The sequence below is a fragment of the Mesoplodon densirostris genome, chromosome 10 (genome assembly GCF_025265405.1).
Source record: "Mesoplodon densirostris isolate mMesDen1 chromosome 10, mMesDen1 primary haplotype, whole genome shotgun sequence".
Classification (NCBI taxonomy): domain Eukaryota; kingdom Metazoa; phylum Chordata; class Mammalia; order Artiodactyla; family Ziphiidae; genus Mesoplodon; species Mesoplodon densirostris.
Window position 1 is genome coordinate 105675445 of NC_082670.1, and position 26287 is coordinate 105701731.

General features: G+C 58.6%; 1 protein-coding gene across 2 annotated transcripts in view; it reads right to left on the reverse strand.

Annotated features, from left to right (window-relative positions):
* The window catches only part of PLXND1 (plexin D1), a 52131-nt gene extending 42529 nt beyond the window's left edge, over positions 1 to 9602 (reverse strand). For both annotated transcript variants that reach the window (XM_060109267.1, XM_060109266.1), the window contains exon 1: positions 8218 to 9602. In XM_060109267.1, the coding sequence (XP_059965250.1) occupies positions 8218 to 9534 (1317 nt within the window). In that variant the 5' untranslated portion in view covers positions 9535 to 9602. The remainder of the gene's footprint in view (positions 1 to 8217) is intronic.
* Positions 9603 to 26287: the final 16685 nt, after the last annotated feature.

Genomic DNA, 26287 nt, shown 5'->3' on the forward strand with positions numbered 1-26287 from the left:
GGGCCCATCAAGGAGCTAGCCACTTCCAGAGGGTTCAGTCACCTCCAACACAGACGGTGGACGAGCTCTGAGAGGGGGATGGGGGCGGAGGTGACCGCCGATCGCTGTTTAGCTCCTTTCCTGGGCTTGGCCTCCACTTCAAGCCCTCTGCCCACGGCCCCCCCCACCCATTATTTACCGATCAGAGCAGAAAGCGCTCCGTGATTAACGCCCTACTGGGGCCTCGCTGGGCCTCGTAATGGAGCTGTGAGCTTCCTCCCTCCTCCAGCGCGTGATTTATCGTGTTTCAGGGTAAAGGATGGGGTGGACTGGGTGGGGCTCGCCCCGCTTATCTCGGTGGCATCGAGGATCGAGGATCGGTGGTGGCGGGAGAGTGGGCGGGGCAGCGGGGCCCTTCCAGGCGGCCTGCTGGGTTCGGCCCTGGCTCAACACAGGCTTTGGAAAGAAGGAAAACAGGCGAGCTCTGGGGGGAGCCGGGATCCAAATCCACATGGCTGGCGCCAGGAGACTTTCCGGGCCTGTCCCCACTCGGGGACCAGCTGGTTTCCATGGCAATCCCCACACCGCTGGCAGAGCTGGAGGGCCCCTTGGGAGTCACCTGGTCCAGCCCCAGCGGGGGCTCCAGGAGACAGCGTCCTGCTCCCGCCAGCACCTGGCAGGACGGATGTGGGCCAGCAGCCACGGGGTCTCCTCTAGAACCAGATCAACTGTGTCCCACTCTTCCCCCAGGCCTTACTGGTTCCCTGCAGCCCACAGGACAGTGTCCGAATCCTCAGCCTGCACCCCAGACCTCACATGAAGCTCTCAGCTTCATCACTGCCTGGTACCCAAACCATGTTCTACCGCGTCTCTGGGCCTTCGTCTCTGCCTGGAAGGCCTCCCCAAGCCCCATCTGTCAAAGTCCTGCTCCAACACCCGCCTCCTCCAGGAAGCCTTCCCTGAGTCCCTCAGACTCAGCTCTGCTTTGGCGTATCTTCTGTCCTGAACTCCTCCCCGACTGTCTGGGGGCTCCTGGAGGATAGGGGCAGGGTCCGATTCATGCCTTTTAACGGGCTGCCATGTAACAGAGCTTAGCCCCTCCCTGCCACACTCCAGGGAACCCTCCACCAGGAGCACAGACAGGCAGGAGATGGTGCCCAGGAGGTCTGGGCTCTGGTGGGCGAAGGTGGAGACAGCTGCAGTTGTGGGAAACAGGAGCCCTGCACCCGGGGAACCTGGCCCCAGCCTGGGACCACGCTGGGCACGGGGCTCGGCAGCTCTGCTGGCCTCACTGGGAAGTTCTCATTACTCCCCACTGCAGCCCCAGCAGGGGAAGAACATCCCTGGGTCTCAATTTCTTCAACTTTAAAAGGGACCCATTCACCCCATCACTGGGACCTTGAGGGCCTCTTTGGCTCACACCCCTTAGGTCAGCGTTTTCAGAGGAACCAGGGAGTAAAGGAGATGAGCACAGACTCTGACACCAGACACCTGGTTCCACCTTTTACCCACCGTGTGACCTGAGGCAAGTCACTTATCCTCTGTGGGCCTCTGTTTTCCCTTCCTGTAGACTTAGCGTAACACTCACCCCGTTCCGTCGCTGGCAGGATTAAAAGATACACACTATACGTCGCGTGCTTTTGCAAAGTGCCTGAGACAGAATAAGTTCCCAGGACACAACAATAATAGTAAAAATAATGATGCCAATGGGAGCAGCTCTGGTGACAGAGTGAGGGCTTTCTTGCCACCCCACAGCCCAACTCAGACTGGGAAACTGAGGCCCAGAAACGGGAAGGGATCCCTCAGGCCCTCGTGCTCCACTTCCATACACAGTGTGTCTGTTTTCCACCCCCCAGCAACCAGAACCCGGAAGCCGGCCTGTTTCCTTAATCTCCATGAAAACCGGCAGCCGTGGCAGTAGGCAAATGAGACTCCTGAAGAGGGTGTTTCTGCAGGGGCTGAGCCAACTCACACAGGCCTCCGCTGAACTCCAGGGGTCCCTGTTCTTGTTTCTGCTGAGCCCACTTTACAGATGGGGAAGTGGAGGCCCAGAGAAGGTAAGTGACTTGCTGGAGGTCACAGGGAGGAGGTGCAGAGCCAGGATTTGAATCCAGGGAGTTGGTGCCAGGGTCCAGCACTGACCCGTCCACCACTCTGGGCGTGTGTGGTGTGGCAGGCTTGACTGTGGGCATGGCCAGGGCCGTGACAGATCCTCCAACCCTCCTAGCAAACGCTGGATAGTGAGGGGCTGCCCTGGAGGGGAGGCGGTGGCCTGCCCAGCCCCAGCACACAGCATGGTCCAGGGCTGGGGGCAGGGTTGAAAGGGATTTGTCAAGTCATTCAAACGGACCACACCTCTCATTCACGCACCCAAGGGGCCAGGGGGTCACAAGCACATTTTCAGAGATGAATGTCACTAAGTGACTCCCTGCCTCCCTGACTTCCTCAGGAGGGCCCCTCAGCCCCAGCCCCCACTTGTGGCAGGGCCTCTGCAGATACCCTAGCCAGCCTCAGCTGGCTCAGGAACTGAGTCACTGCAGCGGCAGCTCCCGGCTTCCATCCCCGCTTGCATCCGGGGCGTGCTGGGAGGTGCTGCCCCAGAGGGGGTTTTGTACAAAGGGCTCCACCGAAATCTCCGCGGGATGGGGGGTTAATTGCAAAACCCCCAGCTGAGAGCCCACAGCTAACACCAGGGGTCACCCACGGCAGACTCCGGAGCCACACAGCCAGTCTGCAGGTCCCTACGCTACTAGCCAGCTGCTTGGGACCCTGGGCCTCAGTTTCCCCATCTGTAAAACTGGGGATAACAGCACTTCCTGCCGCACGGGGTGGGGGTGGCGTGGCGTGCTGTGAGAGCAAACACACTGGTGCCTGTGAAGGGCCCCACGCAGCGTCCCTGCTCAGAACCGGGAGGGTGGCCGTGGTCATTTTTCAGCCCCAGAGAGCTGAGAGGGCACCCCGCATCTGCACACCCCTCAGGCCTACCAGATGCGCGGCGTCTCGCCATTAACAGAAGCGGCGCCCAGCGGCTCTCTCCTCGGCCTGTGCCTCCCGCAGCTGAGCTCGGGCTGGGAGGCACCCGACACACCTGCGCCTCTGTCTCGCCCACCCCTGCTCACCTTCAGGACCTGCTTTGGTCCCATCTCCTCCCTCCTCTGAGTGCTCCCTGCCCCACCGGCTGTTCCACACACTGAGCACACTTCTCTCAGATGTATTTCTCTTCTCCTGGTACTCATACCTCCACCTGCCATTTCCTGGGCACTTCGTGTGAGATTTCAATTCAGAAGGAGACACTGTCCCATTTTACAATGAGAAAGCATGAGGCCCAGAGAAGGTAAGTGACTCACCCTGGGTCACACAGCTTACGGGCAGGAGAACAGGACTCACCATCAGCTCTACCCTCACGTACCTGGCAGTTGAGACTGATGACGCTTCCAGGTCAGGGAGGTATGTTAACCGTCTCCTGGCCCAAGATGTGTCTGTCTCTCTAGGCTAGAAGGTCATCCCAGCCAACCCCTCCAGAGCCCCCTCTCCTAAGTGCCCCCAAGTGTCTCTGCTTTTACCCGCGGCCGCAGGGAGCTCACTCCCAGCCCCCAGGCCAACTCCAAATGGAAAGCCCATCTTGGAAGCTTATCTCCCTCCACCTCCACCCAGCATTTCAACCCCTAAATTGGTTCAGAAAATGCCTTCTTGACAACGGGCACCCACCCACTGCATGCCAGTTTAAAACCGCCTGAGGGTTTTTTTTTCCACCTTTACTATAAAAAGACACCTTGAAAATGCAACATTGACATTTCCCTGTCCGTTTTCTTTTTTCTTTTAAAATACAAATATTATGGCCATTCATAGGCTAAAGGGAAAGATTCAGGGAAGGGAGTTGGACTCAGTCTGACCTTGCCTTGCTGAGTGGCCCTGTGCCTCAGTTTCCCCACCGAGAGCACAGGCAACTTCCCAACTCACTTTCACCACATACGTGAATTGAAAAAAGGGATCCAAGCTACCGGCCAGAGGCTCATTTTCTCACTTTCTCTCTCAGAATAGTCCAAAGGCCCCAAATATGCCCAAAGCAATCAGGGACAAAGTTGGGGCCCAAGGCTGGGAGGACAAGGTTCCCTGCCTCTTCACTGCCTTAAGGGTGGTGAGCAGGGAGCAAAGCCTCCCAGGCGAGGAGATGGAATGTCCGAGACCACCCCAACCGTGGCTCTGGAGCTTCAGGCCTGAGGCCCCAAGGGCAACAGCACGAGGCTGGGTGTCCAGAGGCCTGGCTGAGCCACCCTGCTTGGGGGGCAGACATCCCTGCAGAAGAGATGGAAGGGCAGGGTCCTGTTCCCCCTTGTCCAGCCCCACTGAGACCACCTGGTGCTGGAGTAGTCAGGCCAGACGGGGCTGGGAGGAAGAGGGACTCCAGGGCCCTGGTACTCACCCCCACTCCCCGACCAAACCCACCGTCTCCCCCAGAGGCACCCCGTCACACCCCCGACTTCCATCCCAATGCCGGGCTGGACTGGGCAACTCCCTTCTCCATCCTGTCTGTCCCCACCTCTGGGGCTACATCCAGGCATCTGAATCCGTCCTGAACCTCCCGCTTCTCTCTGTGCCCTCAGACCAGGCCTGTCACATCCCCCTAGAACAACACCTGGCCAGCCACCCCTACCTCTGTGCCCAGTGCCCACCACACTGTAGGTGCTCAAGAAATCTTTGCAAATGAAGGAGTAAATCACTTGCCTGGAAGATGGCACCAGCCTCCTTCCTACTCTCCCTGCTTCTCCTCTCTCCTTCTCACCAACCACCTAACGACTTTCTAAACTAGCTCCGTTAAAAACCATCACAGGAACCGCAAACACGTGTGCCGAGCACGCCGCTGTAAGTGCTTCACCTGTAGCATCTCATTTAATCCCCACAGAGGTCCTGCGAAGTCGGTATTTTTATTATCGTTCCTGTTCTACAGAGGAGGAAACCGACATGCTTGTTCAGATCAGAAGCTCTGGCTAAAACCCTTCACGGTTCCCCATGTCCCCAGGACACAGTCACGCCTATCCGCACCCGCATGGCAGGCCTGCCCGCCTTTCCCAGCCCTGCTCGTACTTCCTGTTTCCCCTCCCCGGCCACAGTGACCACCTCTCACTGCTCCAGTCCGTCTTGCTCCTTCCTACCTCCAGGCCTCTGACAGGCTGCTCCCTCTGCCTGGACCCCTTCCTCTTCTCCTGCCAGCTTCGTGTGACTAACTCCTGCTCTCCCACCCACCTGCGCTTTGACACCACTCCCCCCAGAGGCCTTGCTGCCCCTCTCCGGGCTCCGTCTGCCCAGATGGGATCACAGCACCCATCCCTCTGGGCTGGAAGGGCCTGGCCACACGTCTGCTGGCACGGTCCACGAGAGCAGACAGTAAGGGAATCACCACTGGTCCCCAGCACCCAGCAACACAGTAGGGACTTAGGAAATGTTTACTGAGGCTGCCATCGGGCGCTAGAGGTGGGGTCTTCACTGTTGCAGAACAAGCCAAAATAGGTCACTGGTTGCTGTCCAGGACCAAGCCCAGACCTGTGCTAATAATGCCCCCCTGGGTAATAATAACAAGAACAGCAGACATCTACTAGGTGCTTGCTACGTGCTGGGTACGAACTGCTTTACGTTAATTAATTCATTTGGTCCTCAGCAATCCTTAGAGATTTACTGTCCCCACTTTACAGATGAGGAAACGGAGGCTCAGAAAGGTTAAGTCACTTGTCAAGGTCACACAGCTGGGAAGTGACAGAGTAGAATTTAACCCCGGGCGCGAGGTCCAAGTTCTTAGACTGTAACTGGGGAGCTGGCAACAGCCAGGAGCAAGAGTAAGCATCACTCTCCCACCCCCACCTGAGGCTTCAGGCCCAGACCCTGGGGCCTGTGCCCACAGCTGGGCATGGGGAAGGGGAGAGGGGTGTGGAGGACACAGGGAGAGTGGCCAAGGAGGGAGGAGGCCCTTAAGCACTCTGTCCCTGGGGCTGTGTCCCTGGAGAGGCCCTGTCCCTGAAGAAAAGGGAAGCCCCAGCTCCCTTCAGCAGTGAGTCACTGCACCAGGCCAGGCTGGGGACGGGGGACCGTGGGAACCAGGACGGTTCCTGCCGGAGGGGGAGGGGGAGAGGGAGAGGGAGACTGTGGCGGCCTGAGGAATCCCACAGATTGTCTTACACTGAGGGCCTAGACGGACACACAGGCCTGGAAAGGCCCGAAGAAGGCCCTTCCGACAGGGTCTTCCCTCCGTAGAGCAGAGACTGACTCCCCATTCACCTCCTCAGGCTCTGAGACCCCCGGACACAAAGCTTGTGCCCTCAAACACAGCCCACTGGGGTACGTGGCTCCGGGGCGGGGAAGAGTGCACGTCCCAACCGCAGCTCTGGGTGGCCACCCTGACCAAGCTGGCCCCCGCTGGTAGCAGACCGGCTCCCGGGCCAGTCTGCCCTGCTCACCCACCGTGACCTTTACTTTCAGGGCAGCCAGCCAGCCGGGTGGTAGGCAGTGTGAGGGCCCAGCTGCAGGAGAAGGAATCTGCGTTTTCTCAAAGCCCCAGTGTTGGGCACGCCCACAGGGGAATGATTAATCTCACGAGCTTCTTGCCACGGCCTGAGGATCCCAGAGAAGGGACAGGGCAGAGGCACAGGGAGCCCCCAAGGAGGGCTCCGCAACCACCAGGGGAAGGCGAAGTTCTGCATTGTGAGAAGCTGAGGCTTTCTAAGGGACTGGCCAAGTCTCCCCTGACTCAGCTCGGGATGGAGAGTGCAGAAAAGGCACAGGGGTCCACCTCCCAGGGCGCTCTAAAGAAGTGACCCCTTGCTGCTGCGCTTCCTTGAGTGGAACCACACACACATGCCTCCTGCACCCTTGTGTCACGTCCACCCAAGATCAACGCACACATCGATCCCCCCCCCACCTGGCCCCCTCACTCCTGCCCTGCCCAGCCCCAGACACCTGGGCCCCATTCCCCCACCCCAGCCGCTGTGGCCCTATACCTGGCCCTCCTCGTTCCCTCCAGATCCCCACGGCCCACTCAAGCGCTACATGCAGTCCTACTCACGTCCCTCCACTCTCCTGAGCCGGCACCTCCCCACCCCAGTCGCCGGGACTCCTCCAACACACACACTCTGAGTTCCACATCTGTAAGGCGGCAAAGGCGGCAAAGGCTCTGCAGCTCTACGAGCACAGATGCTGAGACCGGACAGCGTGGATTCAAATCCTGCCTCTGCTAGTTCTGTGTGACCTTGAGCAAGTTACTGAATCTCTCTGTACCTCAGTTTCTTCATCTGTAAAATGGGGATGAGAACAGAGCCTTAGCTGAGAGGACTGCCGTTAAAACCTAGAGTTATGCCATGTGATGCGCTTAGTAGGCATTCCACAAGTGTTACTGCCTTCCTCATAGCCCCCAGGCCTGGTGCATGTTACATGCTCAGTAAATGTGTGCTGGATGAGTGAATAAAAAGTTGGCCTCGGGAACACACCCATTTGCCAAGCAGCGGCCTCCCCAGAGTGCCTACTGGTTCCCAAACACCTGCGTCCCCTGCCACACACATCCCACTGCGCACCCAGGCCTGCACTGTTGCACCAGTGTGTCCCTGCCACACGCACCTGCCTGCCCGCACGCCTGTGTGACCCAGCTCAGTGACACACAAGTCTGGTGCATACACCTTGCTTCCCCTCACCCCCCATCTGCAGGGCCCTGATGCACGCCTGCATGCCTCCCTGCACACCTGCCACACTCGTGCACACACCTGCCAACTCCCAAAGGCAGCCCTCACGGGCTCATGCGGTCGGCCCAGAACATACCTTTGGTCAGATGCTGCACTCACTTGCTGCGCACACAGCCCACTGCTGCGACACTCACTTGCACAGCCGGGATGTATATGCACCTTCGGCTCTCTTCAGCGCACACCTGGGTACCCATGCACAACCCGACTGCCCCGCACACCTACATATGTGCACCTGTAACTCAGCACTCATTTGAGTGCCCAACGCGCATACCTAGGCCATATTCACGGCAGTGCCCCCCCACCTCTGCTGACACCTGTATCCTCGCGACTACACCTGGGTCCCCGCAAATGCACGGGTGGCTCAGAGTATACACTTGAGTCTCCATACACGCACATCTAGGTAACGGCACACTCACACGTGTGACCCGCTCAGCGCACAACCTGCCCTGTTACCCGCACGCTCTCTCTCCAGCCCCCTGGGCTGGTCCCCAGCGCCCCCGCTGCCTGGGCATACCTGGATGTTGCGTTTGCGCTCGCAGGCCGGCCCGGTGCCCTGCACCACGCTGTCGAGCACGGCCACCACGTCGGGTGCGGGCTCCACGAAGCAGGCGGTGCGCGCGGCGCGGATCGCGGCTTGCACGTCGGCGAAGCGGAAGGCACAGAGCGCGGCCGGAGCCGTGCGGGCCGCCGGGGTCCCCTGCGGCCGCTCGAAAACCGCAAAGAGCAGCTCGCGCGCGGGGAAGACGGATACCAGGCGGCTGTAGAGGTCGCCGCGGCCCGCGCCGCCCGCGCACTGCAAGCCCAGCTGGATGTAGGACTCAGTGAGCTTCTTGGCGTCGCCGCCGGCGCCGCGGGGCAGGCAGATGCGCGCCAGCAGGCTCCGCGCCTGGCTTTCCTTGTCGCCCGCGCGTGCCTCGCTGTTGAGCGCCAGGTACGCATAGGTCTGGGCGCCCGGCTGCGGGTCGGGAGGGTGCAGGAAGGCGCGAACGAAGCCCAGCTTGTGCTGCTCCTTGGCGCCCTGCTTGATCTTGAGAATGTTGTCGTCGGAGGGGTTGAGGTCGAAGGTGAAGAGCTTGGCCAGGTCGCCGCGCGCATCCAGGGAGCGGATGGCGATCTCGGGCGTGTTCTCGAAGCGGTGGTCCTCCAGGCTGCGGTTGCGCGGGAAGAAGGCGCTGCCGTAGCCCGTGTACGTGGCGCCCACGAGCAGGCGGCTGCCCCCGGTGCCGGCGGCCGGCGGCAGGACCAGTCCCACGGTGGACGCGTTCGGGTGGTTGGCCGCCACGTTCAGCATGCTGGGGAACACCGTGACGGGCTCGGCGGGCGGCGCGGCGGGCGGGAAGTGCACGGCCACCGCCGAGATGTTGCCCCGCCGCCGCAGCTGGCAGAAGCCCTGGTAGATGGAACCGCACACGACCACCAGGCCCTGGCCGGGGTCCAGTTGCAGGATCTTGTTGTAGTTGTCGGTGAGGCGCCGCGGGTGCTCGCACGAGGCCTGCGGCAGCTGCGGGGCGTGACACAGCGGGCTGTCGGCCACCGGGCCCACGGCCGCCTCGGCCTCCAGGCTCAGGTTAGCGCCCGACAACTGGTAGAGGCGGTTGACGGCCGCCAGGTACACCGTCCCCGCCGCGCCGTCCAGGGCAAAGTTGTTGGTGGGCGTGGGCGAGGGGAACCGGCGCTGGATCTCCAGGGCGCCTATCCGCGCCGCCCCCAGGAGCAGCAGCAGCAGCAGTGGCGGGCACGGCGGGGCCCAGAATGGCGGGCGCGGCGGCAGGGGGCTGGCCGCAGCGGCCCGGGCGCTAAGGGGTGCGCCGCCCGCGCCGCGACGAGCCATCCGGGCGTGCGCGGGCTGCGCGGCACGGCGAGTGCATGGGGCGCGGCGCGGCCGGGAGCCGGGAGCCCGGAGGCGGCAGGAGGCGGGGGGCGGGCCCGGGCCGCGAGGCGCTTCCTGCCCGCGCCAGCCGCCCCCGGCCCCGGCGCCCCGGCCGGGCTCAGCAGCTCCGCTCAACCCAGGGGCGGGGCGGGGGCGGCTCCGCTGCGGACACGCCCTCGCGCCCCGCCCCCCACGCCGCGCCCTGCCCTGCCGCGCCCCGCCTCCGGGGCCCCCGCCCGCCCGCCCCGGGCCCACCTCCCCACGCGCCCCGGGCCCCCGCCCCCGCTGCCCGCCGGCCCCGCCCTCCGGCCGCCGGGCCCTTGCTCAGCTGTTGTTGGGTCTGGCCGCCCCGCGCCCTCCAGGACCCTCCCGTGCGGCACCCGAGGCCCGAGGCTCCTTTCCCGGAGCTGCCTCCGCCTCCGTCGCTGGTTGCTTTAGTTCCTTCTCCCTCTTGGCCTCTTGGCCTGTCTCTCGAGCTTGTTTTATTTTTTCCTTTTCTGTCTCTTCCCTCCTTCTCGGTAAGTGTCTCTCAGTGTCTCCCTGTCTCTGTCTGTGTGTCCCGCCCCCCACCCCAACTCCGTGCGTGCTGTCTCTCCTTTTCTCAGTCTGATTCGCTTTCGCTCTCCCGTCTGTTACCCCGCCCCTCCCCTTTCTCCCCTGCATTCTCTCTCCCCCTGCTCTCCCGTGTTTCTGCCCTTGGCTCCCTCTCCCTCTCTCCTGGTTCCCTCCGCGCCCGCCCCCTCGGACCCTCTGTCTCTCTCGATCCCTCTACCCGCTCTCTCCTCCACCTCTGTCCACCTTCCTCTATCCCTGCCCTCCCTGTCTCTCTCCACCTGACATTCCACTCCCTGTCGCAGGACACTGTCCAGACCTTAGACCCCAAACCATGGACACCCCCAGGGTCCGCTGGGCAGGGGGCACTGCCCCCTCAGATTCCAAGATCCCCAGCCCGGAAAGGGGTCTGACAAGTGGCAGGGACCAGAGATCAAGGGTCAGACATATAAATCAGGGAAAAGTGAAGAGGAGCTTTCAGGTCTGTGCCAAGCCCCGGGGTAACCAGAGAGGAGCCTTGGTCCTGGGGGGTGATGGCCCCAGGAGGCCCACAGTTACCTCCTGTGGAGACCCAGCTGCCCTTCCAGCCACTTTATTCGGGACTCTGGAAGGACCTAAAACCCTCCCAGATTTATTGAAGACCAGCCACAGGTGAGCTGGCACTGGGCCTGCTTCTCCTTTCACCTGAGAGGAGAAGGTGGGCCCTGGGGGCCGGGGCAGGCAGTGATGCTTACAGGTCACAGAGCTTACGTGAGGGCGCTCAAGCAGGGCTCGCTGCCTATTAGGTGCTATGCCAAGCCCTTCGTGTGTTTTGACTCACTTCGCCCTCACAGCCACCTCCTGAGGCTGGTACGATCACTGTCCCACCTTACACATTCATAGCCTGAGGCCCGAGAGGTGAATGGACTGGCCCAAGATGCACAGCTCATAAGGAGGAGAACTACAATGTTTGGAATCCCCAGTCTGCTGGCTCGGAATCCCACCCCAACTCTCCCCCAGCCCAGGCCTCTCAGAACGGGGGGCTCCCACATGGTGCCGTGGTCCTGGCTCTGCGGGTGGTGTGGCCTCCCTCACCTGTTCCCACCTGGTCAGGAAGGAAGAACAGGGGTTTCTCTGTGCCCCATGGAGGAGGTAGGAAAGGCCAAGCGGACAGCAGTCCCCCACGCCCCCAACACTGCGCCTTCCTGCCATCAGCATGTGCTCATCACGCCTGCCTTTTCCCACCCCCGTCAATCTGACCACTGCTCTGACAGCCACGAGTATTCAACACAGGAAATCAAAGGTTCTGTTTTCGGGGCCCCATCCCCCACCCCTGGGGCTCAAGGCCACTCAGGGGGCAGCTTGATAGGACCGATGTCCCCACCTCCATCTCAGGGTGAGGAGGACTTATCTTGTGCCACCTGTGGAAGCAGCCTGGGAGCCCTGCCGGGGTGCACCTCACCCCACCCCTCCCCGATCATCCCTCTGTCTCCCCATCTTATCTTTCTCAGCCTTCGCCACCCCATCTCTGGTTTTGTCTGTCTTCTTGCTCCACCCCGTTTCTGTCTGTCTCTCTCCCAGTCTCGCCCCCCACCCTTCCACTGTCTGTCTCTTTGTGTGTGTATCTCTTTCTCTCTGTGTCTCTGCCTCTCTCTGTCTCCCTCCGTATCTCCCCCCGCAGCTCCCCCTCGCGCCCCTCCTAGCTTCCTTCCTGTCTCTGGGCTCATCTTGCCGCATCCTGCAGCTCCCCCCACTGAGCTTTGAGGATAATGCTCTGTGTGGTCGCAACTCACTCTGGGGCAGAGTGGATGCTTCCGGGCACTTTGGACACAAACTACCTGCCAAGTTGAGTCCTGGGTCTCAGGAGCCGCCTGGAGCTGGGGATATGCAGGGCCAGGTTAGCCGCAGAAGACATAGCCGGGGTCCAAGTGTCTTCACATAAGCTGGAGGTGGAAGTGCTGTGTGGCCTAGGGCAAGGCACTTGCCCTCTCTGAGCCTCAGTTTCCTTGTCTGTAAAATGAAGACAATCATAATAGCACACCAGCCCCTGGGAGGTTATATGATGTGAAGAACGGAACGTACCAGAAAGCACAGTGCTGGGCACGTGGCAGACACTGGACAAATGCCTGCTTTTCCCCTTACATTGAGCAATGGCCCATCAGGGCCTCATGGTAGCTAGCAGAGCCACTGTCTACCAAGAGCAAACTACTGCACCCAGCACTGCCCTGAACAATCTGATGCCATCCTCACAGCCAGCTGAAAAGGCAGGGGTCATTGAACCTATTTCACAGATGGAGAAACTGAGAGCTATTAGCAAGGGGAGGATTTGAACCCAGGTCTGTCTCCAAATCCTGTGCTTTCTCTCCTCTGCCCATTAGTTGGGAGCTCCCTCAGGCCAGCATGGATCATGGTGGCAGCCACCCTACACCCCCACTTGGGCAGAGAGGTGCTGATAACTTGGCCTGAGTGAATGACAGAATGAATGAATGAATGAAAGAACCCACATCTCCCCTGGCCTTGCTAAGAGGTGGTGGGGTATCCTCCCAGAAGGGATTTTAGAGCGAACCAAGGGGATATGGATGGTACCCAGGACGGCAGGTTAGGAAGCACCCAGCGTCAACTCACTTTGAATGAACTAAACCAGATTTACCAACCCTGGAGTGACTGCCGGCTTTTACACTGCGATTCAGGCCCTTTTCAGTTTTTGTTCAAGACTTCTGATTATATCAAGGAGAAGGACTCTGTTTGGGGCTAATGTGTCTTTAATGCCTCTAACATTTGTCATTGTCCATTTTTAATAGAGAGAAGGGCTCAAGCTCAGCATTCTAGAATTTACTTATAGCTCCTTGTTTTCTTTATAATATTTGCCGTTATTTTCTGGTTTTGGCAAGTGATACTACAGGCTTTCCAAGTATAATAATGATGTACAGCTTGCTTGATAAATGCATTTATCAAAGTTGTTTTTTTTAAATTTTATTTATTTTTGGTTGCGTTGGGTCTTCGTTGCTGCATGCGGGCTTTCTCTAGTTGTGGCGAGCAGGGGCTACTCTTCGTTGTGGTGCACGGGCTTCTCATTTGCAGTGGCTTCTCTTGTTGCGGAGCATGGGCTCTAGGCATTCAGGCTTCAGTAGTTGTGGCACGCAGGCTCAGTACTTGTGGCTTGCGGGCTCTAGAGCACAGGCTTAGTTGTGGCACACGGGCTTAGTTGCTCCACGGCATGTGGGATCTTCCTGGACCAGGAATCGAACCTGTGTCCTCTGCATTGGCAGGCGGATTCTTAAGCATTGTGCCATCAGGGAAGTCCCTATCAAAGTTTTTAAAATGTGAGTTAACTTAAAGACAAATATGGTCATAACCCTGGTGGTACAAAACACCTAAAATTTGGGAAACATTGATCTAATCCAGTGCCTTTGTAGATGAGGACATGGCGGCCCAGATGGGGCAGGTCTTTGCCTGGACACCCAGGGGTAGGTGGCCAGGCTGGCCCAGAGAAGGAGGGCCTGGGCCTTTCACCGCTGCCTGGGCAGGGGCTTCCCCATCCTGCCCCGTCCATCCTCGGCTCTCTGGCTGCCCAGGGCAGAGCGTGAGGAGGAGGAGGAAATGTTTTCCTTCTTCAATTGGAAAAAATAACAGTGGGGCCAGGGCTGCACAGGGAGGAGGGGGTCCTTGCCCTCCTGTCCCTCAGGCCTGGCCTCAGCGAATGCTGCCCCTGCAGGAAGTGCTCCTGACATGCTCACTGCTCCAAGCACTGCCTTGGTGACAGGAACAGAGGCCTCCGGGACCGCTCATCAGCCCCAGCGTGGGCCCCAACGGTGCCACGAGCCACCACTGCAGTTCCTTGGGAGCTTTGCCCATCTCATTGTTCCCGTGGGAACAAGCCTGAGAGGTGGGTTTTATCAGCCCCTTTTTATAGACGGGGACGCTGAGGGGCAGGGAGGTGACGCCACTTGCCCACAGCTGCACAGCTCACCGGCCTCCAAACTCCGCCCTGGGCCCCTGTGTCCCTCTCCACCTCTTGCCTCAGAGTTGAGAGGCCTGAGCTCCACGCGCAGCTCTGCCCCAACCACCTGGGTGAGCTTGGTGGCACCACCTCCCTTTGAGCCTCTGTTTGCTCACCCGGAAAAGGGGAGTATAATCCACCTCACGAGGCTGCTGTGAGGATGGAAAAGCGTACACGTGTCAAAGGCCTGGCACGTCAGGAAGTATGGCGTCCACTGACTTTCCAGCTCTGAATCACAAGGGTCCTCTCCCCAGGGTCCTAAAATTGGTCATCTGTACCCCACTCAGGAGAGCCCCCAGACCCAGATAATTACGTCATCCTCATAGAAACTGCCACTGAGACGCGTCATCGGTGCCAGTGACATGAAGGGCTCGGATGCAAAAAATTGCCTTAATTAACCCTCCACCAGGTCTCCCTCCCCTCTTCTCATAAACATGGATGCCAGACTCAGAGAGGCCTAGAGGCCTGCCTGAGGTCACACAGCAAACAGGTGGCCCGAAGTGACCCCTGCCCCATCTCTAGCCAGCCTTGCCCCTCCACACTGGGTCTCCTGTCATTGCCACCATGTCCTACAGGAGTGGCCCAAGAGGGGCCGGGTGACCCTCAAGTGGCATCACTGACAGGACACAGGCCCCCTCGCACTGGTGTCTCAGTCACAGAGCACTGGTGCTGCTGGGGTGGCTCTGCTCGTGCTTCCCCACTGCAGACTCTGGGGACGACCGGGGGGTTGCCCCGCTTCCGAGTTCTGGAGTATTCCCTCCCCTGCCCCACTGGATACCCCTGGGTGGCAGGGGGGGAGGGGGGTGGCCTTCTAGGTTTGGTATCAGGGCTCGGGAGGGGTGCCCGCCCTTGCCTGACGTTTCTCTTTGTCTCCCCAGGGGCTGAAGGAAATGGTTCTCATTCCTGTGTGTGACAGACGCCCTCTCCCGACTCTGGGCACATCCTTGCCCTCTGTGGTGGGGATGCAGCAGGCCGGGGTGGGGACCCGGAGCCCCCGTGCACCCATCCCGGGCGCCTGGCCTGCCAAGCCCCCGCGTGGCCCCTTTGTGCTCTGTGAGTCGGATAATGGGCGGCATTCTCAGACGTCCAGTCATGGGTCTGAGCCCGTGAAAGGACCCCGGCAGCTCCACACTGAAGCCTCTGTCCAGCAGCGGGGGTGGGGGAGGGGGCAGGGCCGCCCCCGGGGGACCCCACTCACATTCCCAGGCTGCTGCCATCTCCAGGGGACAGCTGCCCGGGGCAGGCTGGGCGGCAGGGGCAGGTGATTCCTGAGCGGAAGGTAGGGACTCCATGAATGGAGCCACAGGGAAGCAGGGGAGGCCCAGAGCTAAAGAGGACAGGGAGTCACAGGGGCTGACCACCTACTATGTGCTAGACGTTTCTCAGCCAATCCTTGCAAAAGCCATCAAAAGTCCATGTTAGTGATCCCATTTGGTGGATGAGTAAACTCAGGCTCAGAGAGGCAAAGCAGTGGTCCTGCATTTGAACCCAGGTCTGTCTAACCACGCTCATTCCAGCGGATACTGAGTGAGCACCTACTGTATACCCCGGGACACAGCAGCGATGATGTCCTGAGGATACACAGAGGAGCATTCCGGCAACCAGACCCATGGGAGCAAGCAAGGCAGGCTTCCCAGGGGAAGGGGCACCTGAGCCCAGTTTAAGGAGCCCTCACAGGATTACTGAGTATCCAACATAAACTTCATCTTGCACACTGCAGGGACTGTGAGGTCCATTTATAGAGGAGGAGACTGAGGCTCAGAAAAGGGAAATGACTCGCTCGGGGCCACCCAGCTGCTCAAGGTGGAGCAGGAATTCTTAGGTCTGGCTGTTCCCTCTTCTCCAGGAGTAGGGTCCAGTCAAGGCTATGGAATTGTCATCCTGTGGTCCTGGGACCTGGGTTCAGATCCCAACCCTCTGCTTCCCATCTGCATGACCCAGGGTGAGTCCCTTCACCTCTCTGGGTCTCAGTTTCCACACCTGTGAAATGGGTCTCAGAGTTCTTATCCCTCCAGGCTGTGGGGATCAAATGAAATAATCCCTAGAGAGTGTGGAGCCACCAGCCATCCGGCCCATGGTAAATAATCAATGACATTTATTATTAAAGTCATTGATGGGGAGGAGATGTTGCTGCTCCCACCGTCCTTCCAGCTCTGGCTTCTGGAAAGCTCTGCCCCTGCCCTGCCCTAGCTGGACAGAGCTCAGAGCTGGCTTGGGTGTCAGGTGCCCACAGAGGCAACTCTTCCCCCTGCAGCCAGAGCCTCACCTCAAGAGGCTTTTGTCCTCTCCAGACTACACCCTCCTCTGCACCCAGGGCTGCCAGAGGATTTCCTCCTGAAACTCCAAGATTTTTATTATCAACCGTCAATAGCCCGATCTCTGTTTTGTAGAGTCCAGCCTCTGGCCTTGGGTGGTCTAGCCTCCGACCTTAAATGGTCCAGCTGCGGGCCTTGGATGGTCCAGCCCTTAACCTTGGGCAGGCCAGCCTGTGAGTATTACTCAGCCTGGCCAAAGTCCTCTCTGTTGAGGAACTTGGAACTGGTTCTTCAGGGACTTTTGGATGACGCCATCCCTCATCTTACTCAAGACCAGCCCCCACTAACCACAGCCCGGAGTCTCAGGATGAGCCACCATCTTCTGCCTGTATTTCCCCACACACCTCCCCCAACCCACGTCAGAATCTGAGTCCCAAAAGCCTTGCAGTCCTCAGGGTCCTGGTGTGCATATTAAGTTTCACCATGACCCTGAAATTCCCTCCCTGCCCTGTCACCCTGGCTAAGTCCCAGGGTGTCTCCAAGACTCAGCTCTGGCCTCTCTTCTTCCAGGCAGCCTTCCCAGATCCCCCAGGCTGGATTAGTCCTCCTACTCTGGGCTCCCATGGCCCCCCTATGCTGCCACCATCAGAACACTCACACCAGGTGACAACACACCAGGTGTTGCTCTGGCTCCCCCACCAGGGGGCATCTCAGGAGCTGGATCTTGTTGGGGGTATACCTGTGTCCCCTGCATGACTAGGCAGAAGGTTGGACTCAAAGCAGGCTCACAAGGGTGAATGAATGAATGAATGGGGGAGGAGATGAACAAATGTTCTCTCATCACTTTCTTGGCCGGTACCCATTCCATACAGCTCCAGGGCCCTCCTTCCCCCCGGGATCCTGCTGATGTCCCCACCTGCTCTCACCCACCTGCCAGGGAAGGTCGACACCTCCTGGCCAGGACTGGCCTGGGGAGGGTTTGCGAGTCTAAGAATACAGGTTTTCCTACGAGGACGTGACTCGGCTGGGTTGAAATTTATAGGGCAATTGCACCAGCTTCACCTCCATTCCCCCAGCTTAGGGCCACAGGCAGGGGAGGGGCACTTTGGGATCCCCGTGGGAGGCCATGGGGCCAGAGTGACCAGGTTTACCTCCTGCCTCACCACTTCCCAGTGGGACCTGGGACAAAGGCCTTCTCTCTCCCAGCCTCTGTTTCCCCTTCTGCAACATGGGGGTGAGGCTGTGCCTCTCTGCCTCAGAGGAGCCTCATCACCCCTTTCACAGCCCCTGGCACATGGCAGAAGACCAGGTCTAAGGCAGGAAATAAAAGCAGCTGAAGTTTATTGAGGCTGCCCACGAGGTTCACATGGATTATCATGTTTATTCCTCACGACAACCACCTGGGAGGGAGGCCCTTTCATTATACCCGCTTTGCAGATAGGAAGTAAGGCACAGTGGAGTTAAGTGACTTGCCCACAGTCATGGACTGATGCTTCGCACCACCTGGACCCAGCCCAGGCCTCCACCGCATTGCACTCAAGGCAAAACCCAGAAGGCACCCAGCCACCCCATCCCTTCCTCCCACCTGTGCAGATGTTACCCGTTAATCACCTCCCTTCAGTCTGAGACTACTTCATTGGTCTGAAACCCCGCCTCCTGCCTGGATGCCTCCTCCTGCCTCTCCCAGAATCACTTCTCCATGAAGCAGCCTGAGGGAGATTTTCAAATTGCAAATCTGTAGAATCTGTTTTTCTACAACTTGAAACCCTTTGAAAAGGGGTAAAGCCCCACCCCTTTCTCCTCATCCATAACCTCTGTGGACTCCACGGTGGTCAGAGGCCTCTACACCCTCCCTGTAGAGGGCTCAAGGCACCTAGTTGCAGAGTTATTTGGTTAATGTCTGCAGACACCCGAGGGCAGGTCCTCATCTGTTTGTTCACTGCTGCTGCGCCATGTCCAGGCCCCCAGGGGTGCTCCTACATCCCTAAGCGAGCAATGAACGGGTCCTTGGGCTGCTTTGGCGTCCAACAGAACACAGACTTAGTGGTGGGTGCATAGGCCTGGGTAGGGGCGCGCTGTGGACACTTTGAGCAGCTGCCCGGGGAGGGAGCCCCCCAGCGCCGGCCTAGCATCCAGGGGAAGCTATTTTTAGCTCCGGGAAACAGGAAGTGAGTCAGGGCCTGAGAAGGCCAGCCGGACGCTCGGCACCTCGGGTGCGATTGATGAGCGCCTGGACGGAAGGGCCGGCTTTACCTAGGGAAGCAGGAAGGAGGCCTGGAGGAAGAGGATAGGAGGGGAGACCCTCTCCCCAGCAAAACAGGCGGCCCTGTGGGGCCCCGGCGGAAGCCGGTGAGCTCAGCACAGATGGCCACCAGCCCATTGTCCCGCCACACCTGGGGTCGGTTGGTGGGGCAGCAGCAGCCCCATGCCCAAACCCCCAACCCAACTGACATACATCCGGGGCCAACCCAGGGTGGGTCTCTACTTATCGCATCTACTCCCCACATGGGCACAAGGTCTCGCTGGCACCATTTTATAGAAGGCCAAAGAGAGGCAGGGGCTTGCCAAGGCCACATCAGCAGCGAGGACAGCACGGAACTTGAACTCAGCTCTGTGTTACCATGGAGATCTCTCAGAGGGTACAGTAGACTCAGGGGACACCAGCACTGACCCGGAGGCCACCACCAAGAATGTCTGGGGCAGGCATCTGAGGCCCTGGCTGGACTCCAGTCCCGGTTCGGTCTCTACCTGAAAAGAGGGCCAATCAAGTGCCCCCTCCCTGGCCCCAATTTCCCCGTCCTCACTCAAGAGGTTTGGCTGGCCAGACCAAAGTCAGGGGTCTGAGGCTGGGACGGTCCCCCTGAGCTGAGGCTCCTTGGGCAAGGGACCAGGGGACCCGCTTCCGCCCTGCATCACAGCCCGGGGCCCCAGATGGTTTCAGCTGGGTTTGGGGGTGGCACCACCCTGTGAAACTCCATCTGAGACAAGCAGCGGTGGTGGCCAGCTGCAGTCAGCCCTGTCAGAGGTGGGGGGACTCAGGAGAACTTTCACTTCCTCAACTAGACCCATGTCACCCCATCCTTGCCCCTCCATTCTCAGTTCTCCCTCCGTGCCATGGGCAGAGTTGGCCAACCCCTGCCCCTTCTGAACCAAGGGCTTCTACAGTCAGAGCTCTAACCCCAGGACCTGGGCTTGGACGAGTCATGCAGCTACCAATGGGCACCCTGAGACCCCGCCACCGAGGGTGTGCACCCCGGGTTACAGGGTCGGGGAGAGGCAGAATCAGGCAGGATGAACCCTGATGCTTTGCTGGGTGGGAGCAGGGAATTTGAAGTTTTTCTTTCAAGTCTGAATGTTCTAAGTTTCATCAGAGAGTGTACATTATTTGTGGTAAAGGCAACACAGGACAAGAGCCATGGGTTGGGGGATGTGGGTTCTGGTGGATTTTTGCTAGGAATCAGCGGCCAAAAGCACAGCTGCACCTACAAAGGGAAGGGGGATGGGGCAGGGAGCCTGCGTCGGGGGCACTCAGACTGCTTCAGCCCAGCCCAGGCCCTGTCGCTGCCCCACAGCCCAGAGGGAGAGACTCAGCTCCACCGCAGTGGAGGGACTGAGGCTCAGGGCAGCTGGCCACCTGTTTGGGGTCACCCACCCAATAAGGGCTAACAGGGTTGCCCACCCCAGACCCTCCCCTCAGATACAACTTCTAGGGCTGGACTCACCTGGGTGGCCTGCAGGCCCCCTCTGAAAGGCAGCATTGGTGGCACCCCAGCTCTGCAGCTCCCCGGCAAGTCACCACCCTGCTCTGTGCCTCAGTTTCTTGGGCTGCCCTGGAGCATTAACTCGGGGTGGAACCAGGCAAACGCCGGGCGTGCACGCGTGTGTCTATTTGACGGACGGACGGAGTGGGGAGGGGCCTTAGCGCCACGAGCATGCGTAAGGGTGGGCGGGACCGTACGATCCTGCGTGGGTGCCCATTACCTGTGAGTTACGGCCACAGGCCAGCCCCGCCTCCTTTTATCATCCAGCCCAAAGCTGCAGGTGTTTTTCCCGGTCCCTCTCTCTTTACCCAACCTCAAGGCCTCCGGACCTCAAGGCCTGGGCATTGGTAGCAGGAGCCCTGACCCTCTGGACGCCCTTGTGCCCATCCAGCGCTGTCCCCGAGTGAAAGAGGAGGGGCTGAGAGTTTAAGTGAGCAGCCTCAAAAAGGCTCTTAAATGCTAGTCACAGCGTGGTTTACTTCTGAGTCCCCACCTGACCGTAATTCACTTCAATTTGCAAGACCCGTGGCCCCCTCGCGGAGGATGCCGGGAGAAAGCAGGAGGGGGCGGGGGTTGCACTATTTTTAGCCCCAGTAGCTGAATGGGCCGCAGTGAGTTACGGGTCAGGGGCTCTGCTTTTGCCTCCATGCCCTGGACCCTCCCACACAGAGTTCCCACTGCTTGGGCACCAACCCCAGCTCCCACCCTTGTTAAGCTGATTAAAGCACCTGCAGGGCGCCTCCTGGGCCTTCTGCTGGGGCAGTTCAAGTTAATTTCGCCAGGTGGTGCTGTTATCCCTTTTACAGAGAGGGAAACTGAGGCTCAGGGAGAACTCACTGCCCAAAGTGACACAGCCAGGGTCGTCGGAGTCCAGTCCTTGTGCACTGTCCCATCCATACCCCCTCTATGCCTGTACCCCCTACACAGACCCCCCTGGCCTCACATCTGAGTCCGACTCTCCCTCTGTGTTTTCCCCGGTTGCCTTCTCCTTCCCAGATCAAGACCCCTGGGCGGACAGTGAGGACCACGGTGCAGGGGGTCCCCCTTTCTGTGCTCCACTCAGCTGGTGTCCCCTGAGGGCCATCTTTAGGCCCTGTGCTGAGCTGAGTCTCATGCAGAGGAGAGGGCTGTAAATCAATAGGACCAGCCCACAGTGGAAGATGGAGTGTAATGAGAGCAGGAAGGTGCTGACACCGGTTTAGCCCTGGTGGGGGAGGTCAGGGAGGGCTTCCTGGAGGAGATGATGCCTGATCTCAAGGAGGCACAGGGCTACCAACAGGGGCAGGGGCTGAGAGCGGACAGCCCGTGCAAAGTCCCAGAGGCGAGAAGGGACACATCACTCCTTTCCCTCCTGCTGGCCCTGCCTGGACCTTCCTTCCCTTTCACCTCCCCACCCAGATCCCCCCTTCCTGACTCCCCCACCCACGCCCATCCTCTCCTGGTGGCTCCTCCAAAGACCGGAAGATTAGGTGGGAATCCAACCCCACAGCTCTCAGATGAGGAGAAACTGCTCCAAAGGCAAAAAAAAAAAAAAAAAAAAAAAAAAAAACCCTCACACACATTAATTCCATTGTTTCCGCTCCCAGATCCTGCCTGAAAAACAAAAATAAAATCAAAATTAGACCCCAGCTGGGAGGCTTTCTCTGGCAGTGTTCAACTAGGGGGTTGAGTGGTGGACCAGCCCAGATCTCCCAGTGAAGTGGAGACAGGAGACCCCAGTGCCCCTTGGTGGGGGCACTGGGGCCTCCAGTAGCCCCTCAGGGGGTGAGTGCTGTGGAGGCCGATGCTCTTCCCTAACCAGTTCACTTAGTCCCCAAGCAGCCTCACCTTCACACCCATAAAACTGAGGGGCTGGTTGGTCACACAGCAGAGCTGGGATTTGAATCTGGATATCTCTGACCCCAGAACCCACTAGCTTGCCCACAGTTCACAGGGTGCTAGGAGCAGTTAAAGAAGAGGAAGTGTTGGCAAGTCGCCTCCTGCACATCCAGCTGCCTGTGCTCCTACGTCCAGGGATGGGGAGCTCACTCCTCACAATTAACCATTTTCACATATTTGCATTGTCAGGAATGTCTGTCCACTCCTGCCCCACCCCTGGCCTGGTTCCTAATCTCTGACAGTGACACTGGGAGGCTCTGCAGTGACAGGAACTGGACTGGAGGTGTAACCCTGTGGGACACTTTTCAGAAAATGGGAACAAGGGGCTTCCCTGGAGGCACAGTGTTTAGGAATCTGCCTGCCAGTGCAAGGGACACAGGTTCGAGCCCTGGTCCAGGAAGATCCCACATGCTGTGGAGCAACTGGGCACGTGTGCCACAACTACTGAGCCTGTGCGCCACAACTACTGAAGCCTGCTGGCCTAGAGCCCAAGCTCCACGACAAGAGAAGCCACTGCAGTGAGAAGCCCGCGCACCGCAACAAAGAGCAGCCCCTGCTCGACGCAGCTAGAGAAAGCCTGCGCACAGTAATGAAGACCCAACGCAGCCAAAAATAAATAAATTAAATAAATAAATTTTAAAAAAAGGGAACAAGAATGGGGAGGCCACAGGAGGGAGGTTAAAATCTGGCACAGCACCCTTCTAGCACTGTGGTCCCTTGGGGGAGTCCCTTGGAGCACCCTCCCCAGGCCTCTCACAGCCCTGTGGGCAGTGTCCCCCTCTTGGTGCCGGGCCCAGAGGGTGCTTCTTGCCTCCCTAGGGTCCTCTGAGATGGGTGTGATTAGGCCCCTGGTGCCTCCTTCCCACTTCCCTCCAGGGTTGACCTCAATGGCCCCTGGCTGGGCTTTTCCCAGAGCTGAGGCCGGAAGCACAGGTCCCGAGTGTTTGTTCAGGCCAGGCTGGGGCTCCGGGCAGGCGAGGCGGAAATGGCCGCAAGATGTTTGTCCAAGTGGGGGTCAGGCTCCGCAGCCAGGAGTTGGGAGGAAGCGCCAGAGGAGGAGAAGTCCCGAGTCAGCACGCCCAGGGCCTGGGCTTTGCCTCTAGGCCTTGGCTGCCTCTCCTGTGGGCACAGCACTGCACACAGTAGGCACCCGGTGGATAAGGAATCAAGGGGGAAGGAAGCGGAAGCTGGCACCTCCCTCAGCCAGGGCCCAGGGCGCCATCCCCCTCCTGGCCTCCCCCCTCCCAAGTCCATCCTTTGGGAAACCTACAGGCCCCACTTCCCAAAGATAACAAGAGTCTGACTCCTGCTCCCCGCCCGCCCTACCACCCATGTCCAGCCACCGGCTTCTAGCCTGGACTGCGGCAGTAGCTTCCTCACTGGTTTCCTCCCCAGCAGTCTATCCTTCTCTTGGCCGTGGCGCCAGAGGGATCCTATTAACAGGCAAATCAGATCTTGTCTATTCTTGCTCAACCCTTACCCAGGCCCCCACTTCCCTGAGAGCAAAAGCCAACTGTTATGGGCTGAATCGTGTCCCCCCAAATTCATATATTGAAGTCCCAACCCCAGTACCTTGGAATGTGACTGTATTTGGAGACAGGGCCTTTCAAGGGGTGATTAAGTTAAAATGAGGTCCTATGGGTGGGCCCCAGGCCAACAGAACTAGTGTCCTTTTTTTTTTTTTTTTTTTGCGGTACGAGGGGCTCTCACTGTTGTGGCCTCTCCCGTTGCTCAGCACAAGCTCCGGACGCGCAGGCCCAGCGGCCATGGCTCACGGGCCCAGCCACTCCATGGCATGAGGGATCCTCCTGGACCAGGGCACAAACCCGCGTCCCCTGCATCGGCAGGTGGACTCTCAACCACTGCGCCACCAGGGAAGCCCACTAGTGTCCTTTTAAGAAGAGATTAGGACACAGACAAGTACACACACAGAGGAAAGACCATGTGAGGACACAGCGAGAAGGGGGCCATCTGTAGGCCAAGGAGAGAGACCTCAGGAGAAACCAAACCTGCGACTCCTTGCTCTTGGACTTCTGGCCTCCAGAACTGTAAGAAAAGAAATTTCTGTTGTTGAGGTGTGGTACTTTGTTACAGCAGCCAAAGCCGACCAAGACACCATCTGACCCAGTCCCTCACCAACCTCGGCTCTTTCCATTGTACCCTTTGCTCTCTGTTGCTTCAGTCCACCTAGCATGTTCCCACCTCCTGGCCTTGGCCTTTGCTGTTCCCACTGCCTGTTATGCCCTTTCCCCAGGGCTGCCTTCTTATCACTCAAGTCCCTGCTCCAATGTCCCCCCTTCAAAGAGGCCCTCCCAGACCAACGTGCTCGTTGGGGGCTGTCAGCCATCTCTCCTGCCAGACTGGGACCTTCACCAGGGCAGGGGTTGGTGCTCTGAGCCAGACAGTGCCCAGCACACAGCAGATGTGCAATAAAGATGTGTTGAAGGCAGGGGGGCAGGCCCCTCCTAGCACCACCTCCCCATCTTCCAAAACTCAGATCACAGGGGGCTTCAGAGGCAGAGCCAGGCCTCTAGATGCCCTGTGCGTTCAGGTGGTGGCCCCCAGAGGTCCAGCCATGAGAACTACTTGCCTGCCAGGTGCATGGGCTGCTGCCTGCCCTCTACATCCTTGGTTTCCAAACATTGCACCCGTGTTCACTCCCCTTTCCTCATTTATCTTTCAGTGATTCTTCCGGAGGCTCTGCTATAGACTGAGTGCATCCCCCTCAAATTCCTCTGTTATATCCTAACCCACATTGTGACTGTATTAGGAGGTGGGACTTTTTGGGGGTGAGTAGGTCATGAAGGTGGAGCCCTCATGAATAGGATTCGTGCCCTTTATGAAAGAGATGACAGAGAACTCCCTTGTCCCTCCTGCCATGTGAAGGCACATGGAGAATGCAGCCATGTATTGAACTAGGAAGTCGGCTCTCACCAGGCACCAAATCTGCTGTTACCTTGATCTTTGACTTCCCAGCCTCCAGAACTGTGAGAAATAAATAACCGTTGTTTGTAAACCACTCATTCTAGGAATCCTGTTATAGCAGCCCAAGCAGACTAAGACAGGCTCTTTGTTTGGGATAGCTGAGCAGGTAGGACCCAAGTTGAAACCCAGTCCCATCCCTTTTGACCTGTGGACTCAGTGCCAGCTCCTTCCCCAGAGGGCTGGGCATCTGGGAAGGACCTGAGCATAAAAAGCTTCCTGCCAGCTCAGTCCTAGGGACCGATGGGGACAGGCATCTGTCCACCCAGAGTGTGCACATGGGCTGACTCTGGCCCCTCCCTGCGCCTAAATACTGCCTGGAAGTAGGGTGAGGAAAGGCTGGGAAACTGCTGGGACTTTCTGAAGGCTGGCGTGCTCTGGGTGTTTGTTCATTTGTTGAGTCAATAATCACTCTCTTGAGACATCTCCATATCCACTCAAATGGCTGAAATTTAAGACTGACAATAGCAAGTGTTGACAAGGATGCGGAGCAAAAGGAACTTGTACACACTGCTGGGGCATGTGTATGTGTGTGAAATGGTGCAGACATGGCAAAACAACTTAGTAGTTTCTTACAAAGTCAAACGTAGACTTAGGCAAAACATCAATCCCACTCCTAGGTATTGACATGAAATTAGAACACACTTGCACGCAGAAACCTGTACACAAATGTGTACAGCAGCTCTATAACTGCCCTAAGCCAGAAACAACAGTAAATTCCCACAACCGATAAATAGATTAACAAATAAGATGCAGCCCTACGGTGGAATCAAAAGGAATGAGCTATGGACACACAACACGGATGAATCTCAAAGCCAGATTCAAAAGTCTCCATACTGCAGGATTACAGTTATGGGACATTCTGGAGAAGGCCAAGCTGTACCGACAAACGAGGGATCAGTGGTTGCCACGGGCTGGGACTGGGGGCAGGGACTGACTGGGGAGGGGCACCAGGGAATTATCTGGGGAGCTGGAATATTCCGTCTTGTTCTGAGAGTTAGTTACAGGGCATAAACATGTGTAAAAATTCATTAAACTTCACATATTTGAGATCTGTCCATTTCCCTCGATGTAAATTATACCTCAATAGAAAACTAAATACAAAAAACAGTTTTTTAACCACCACTCCCTTTGCCGGCCGCCTGCGGGGCTGGGTGGGCGCTGGCCCCTAGGGCGCCGCAGTCGGGGGCCCGCGGGGGTGGGGGGGCGCGGCGCCCCGGCTCCGACTCCGCACGGGGGCGCTGCCTAGTCCCGCCCGAGACGGGACGTGCGGCACCCAAAGCAGCGCCGGCCTCCGCGGTCCCGCG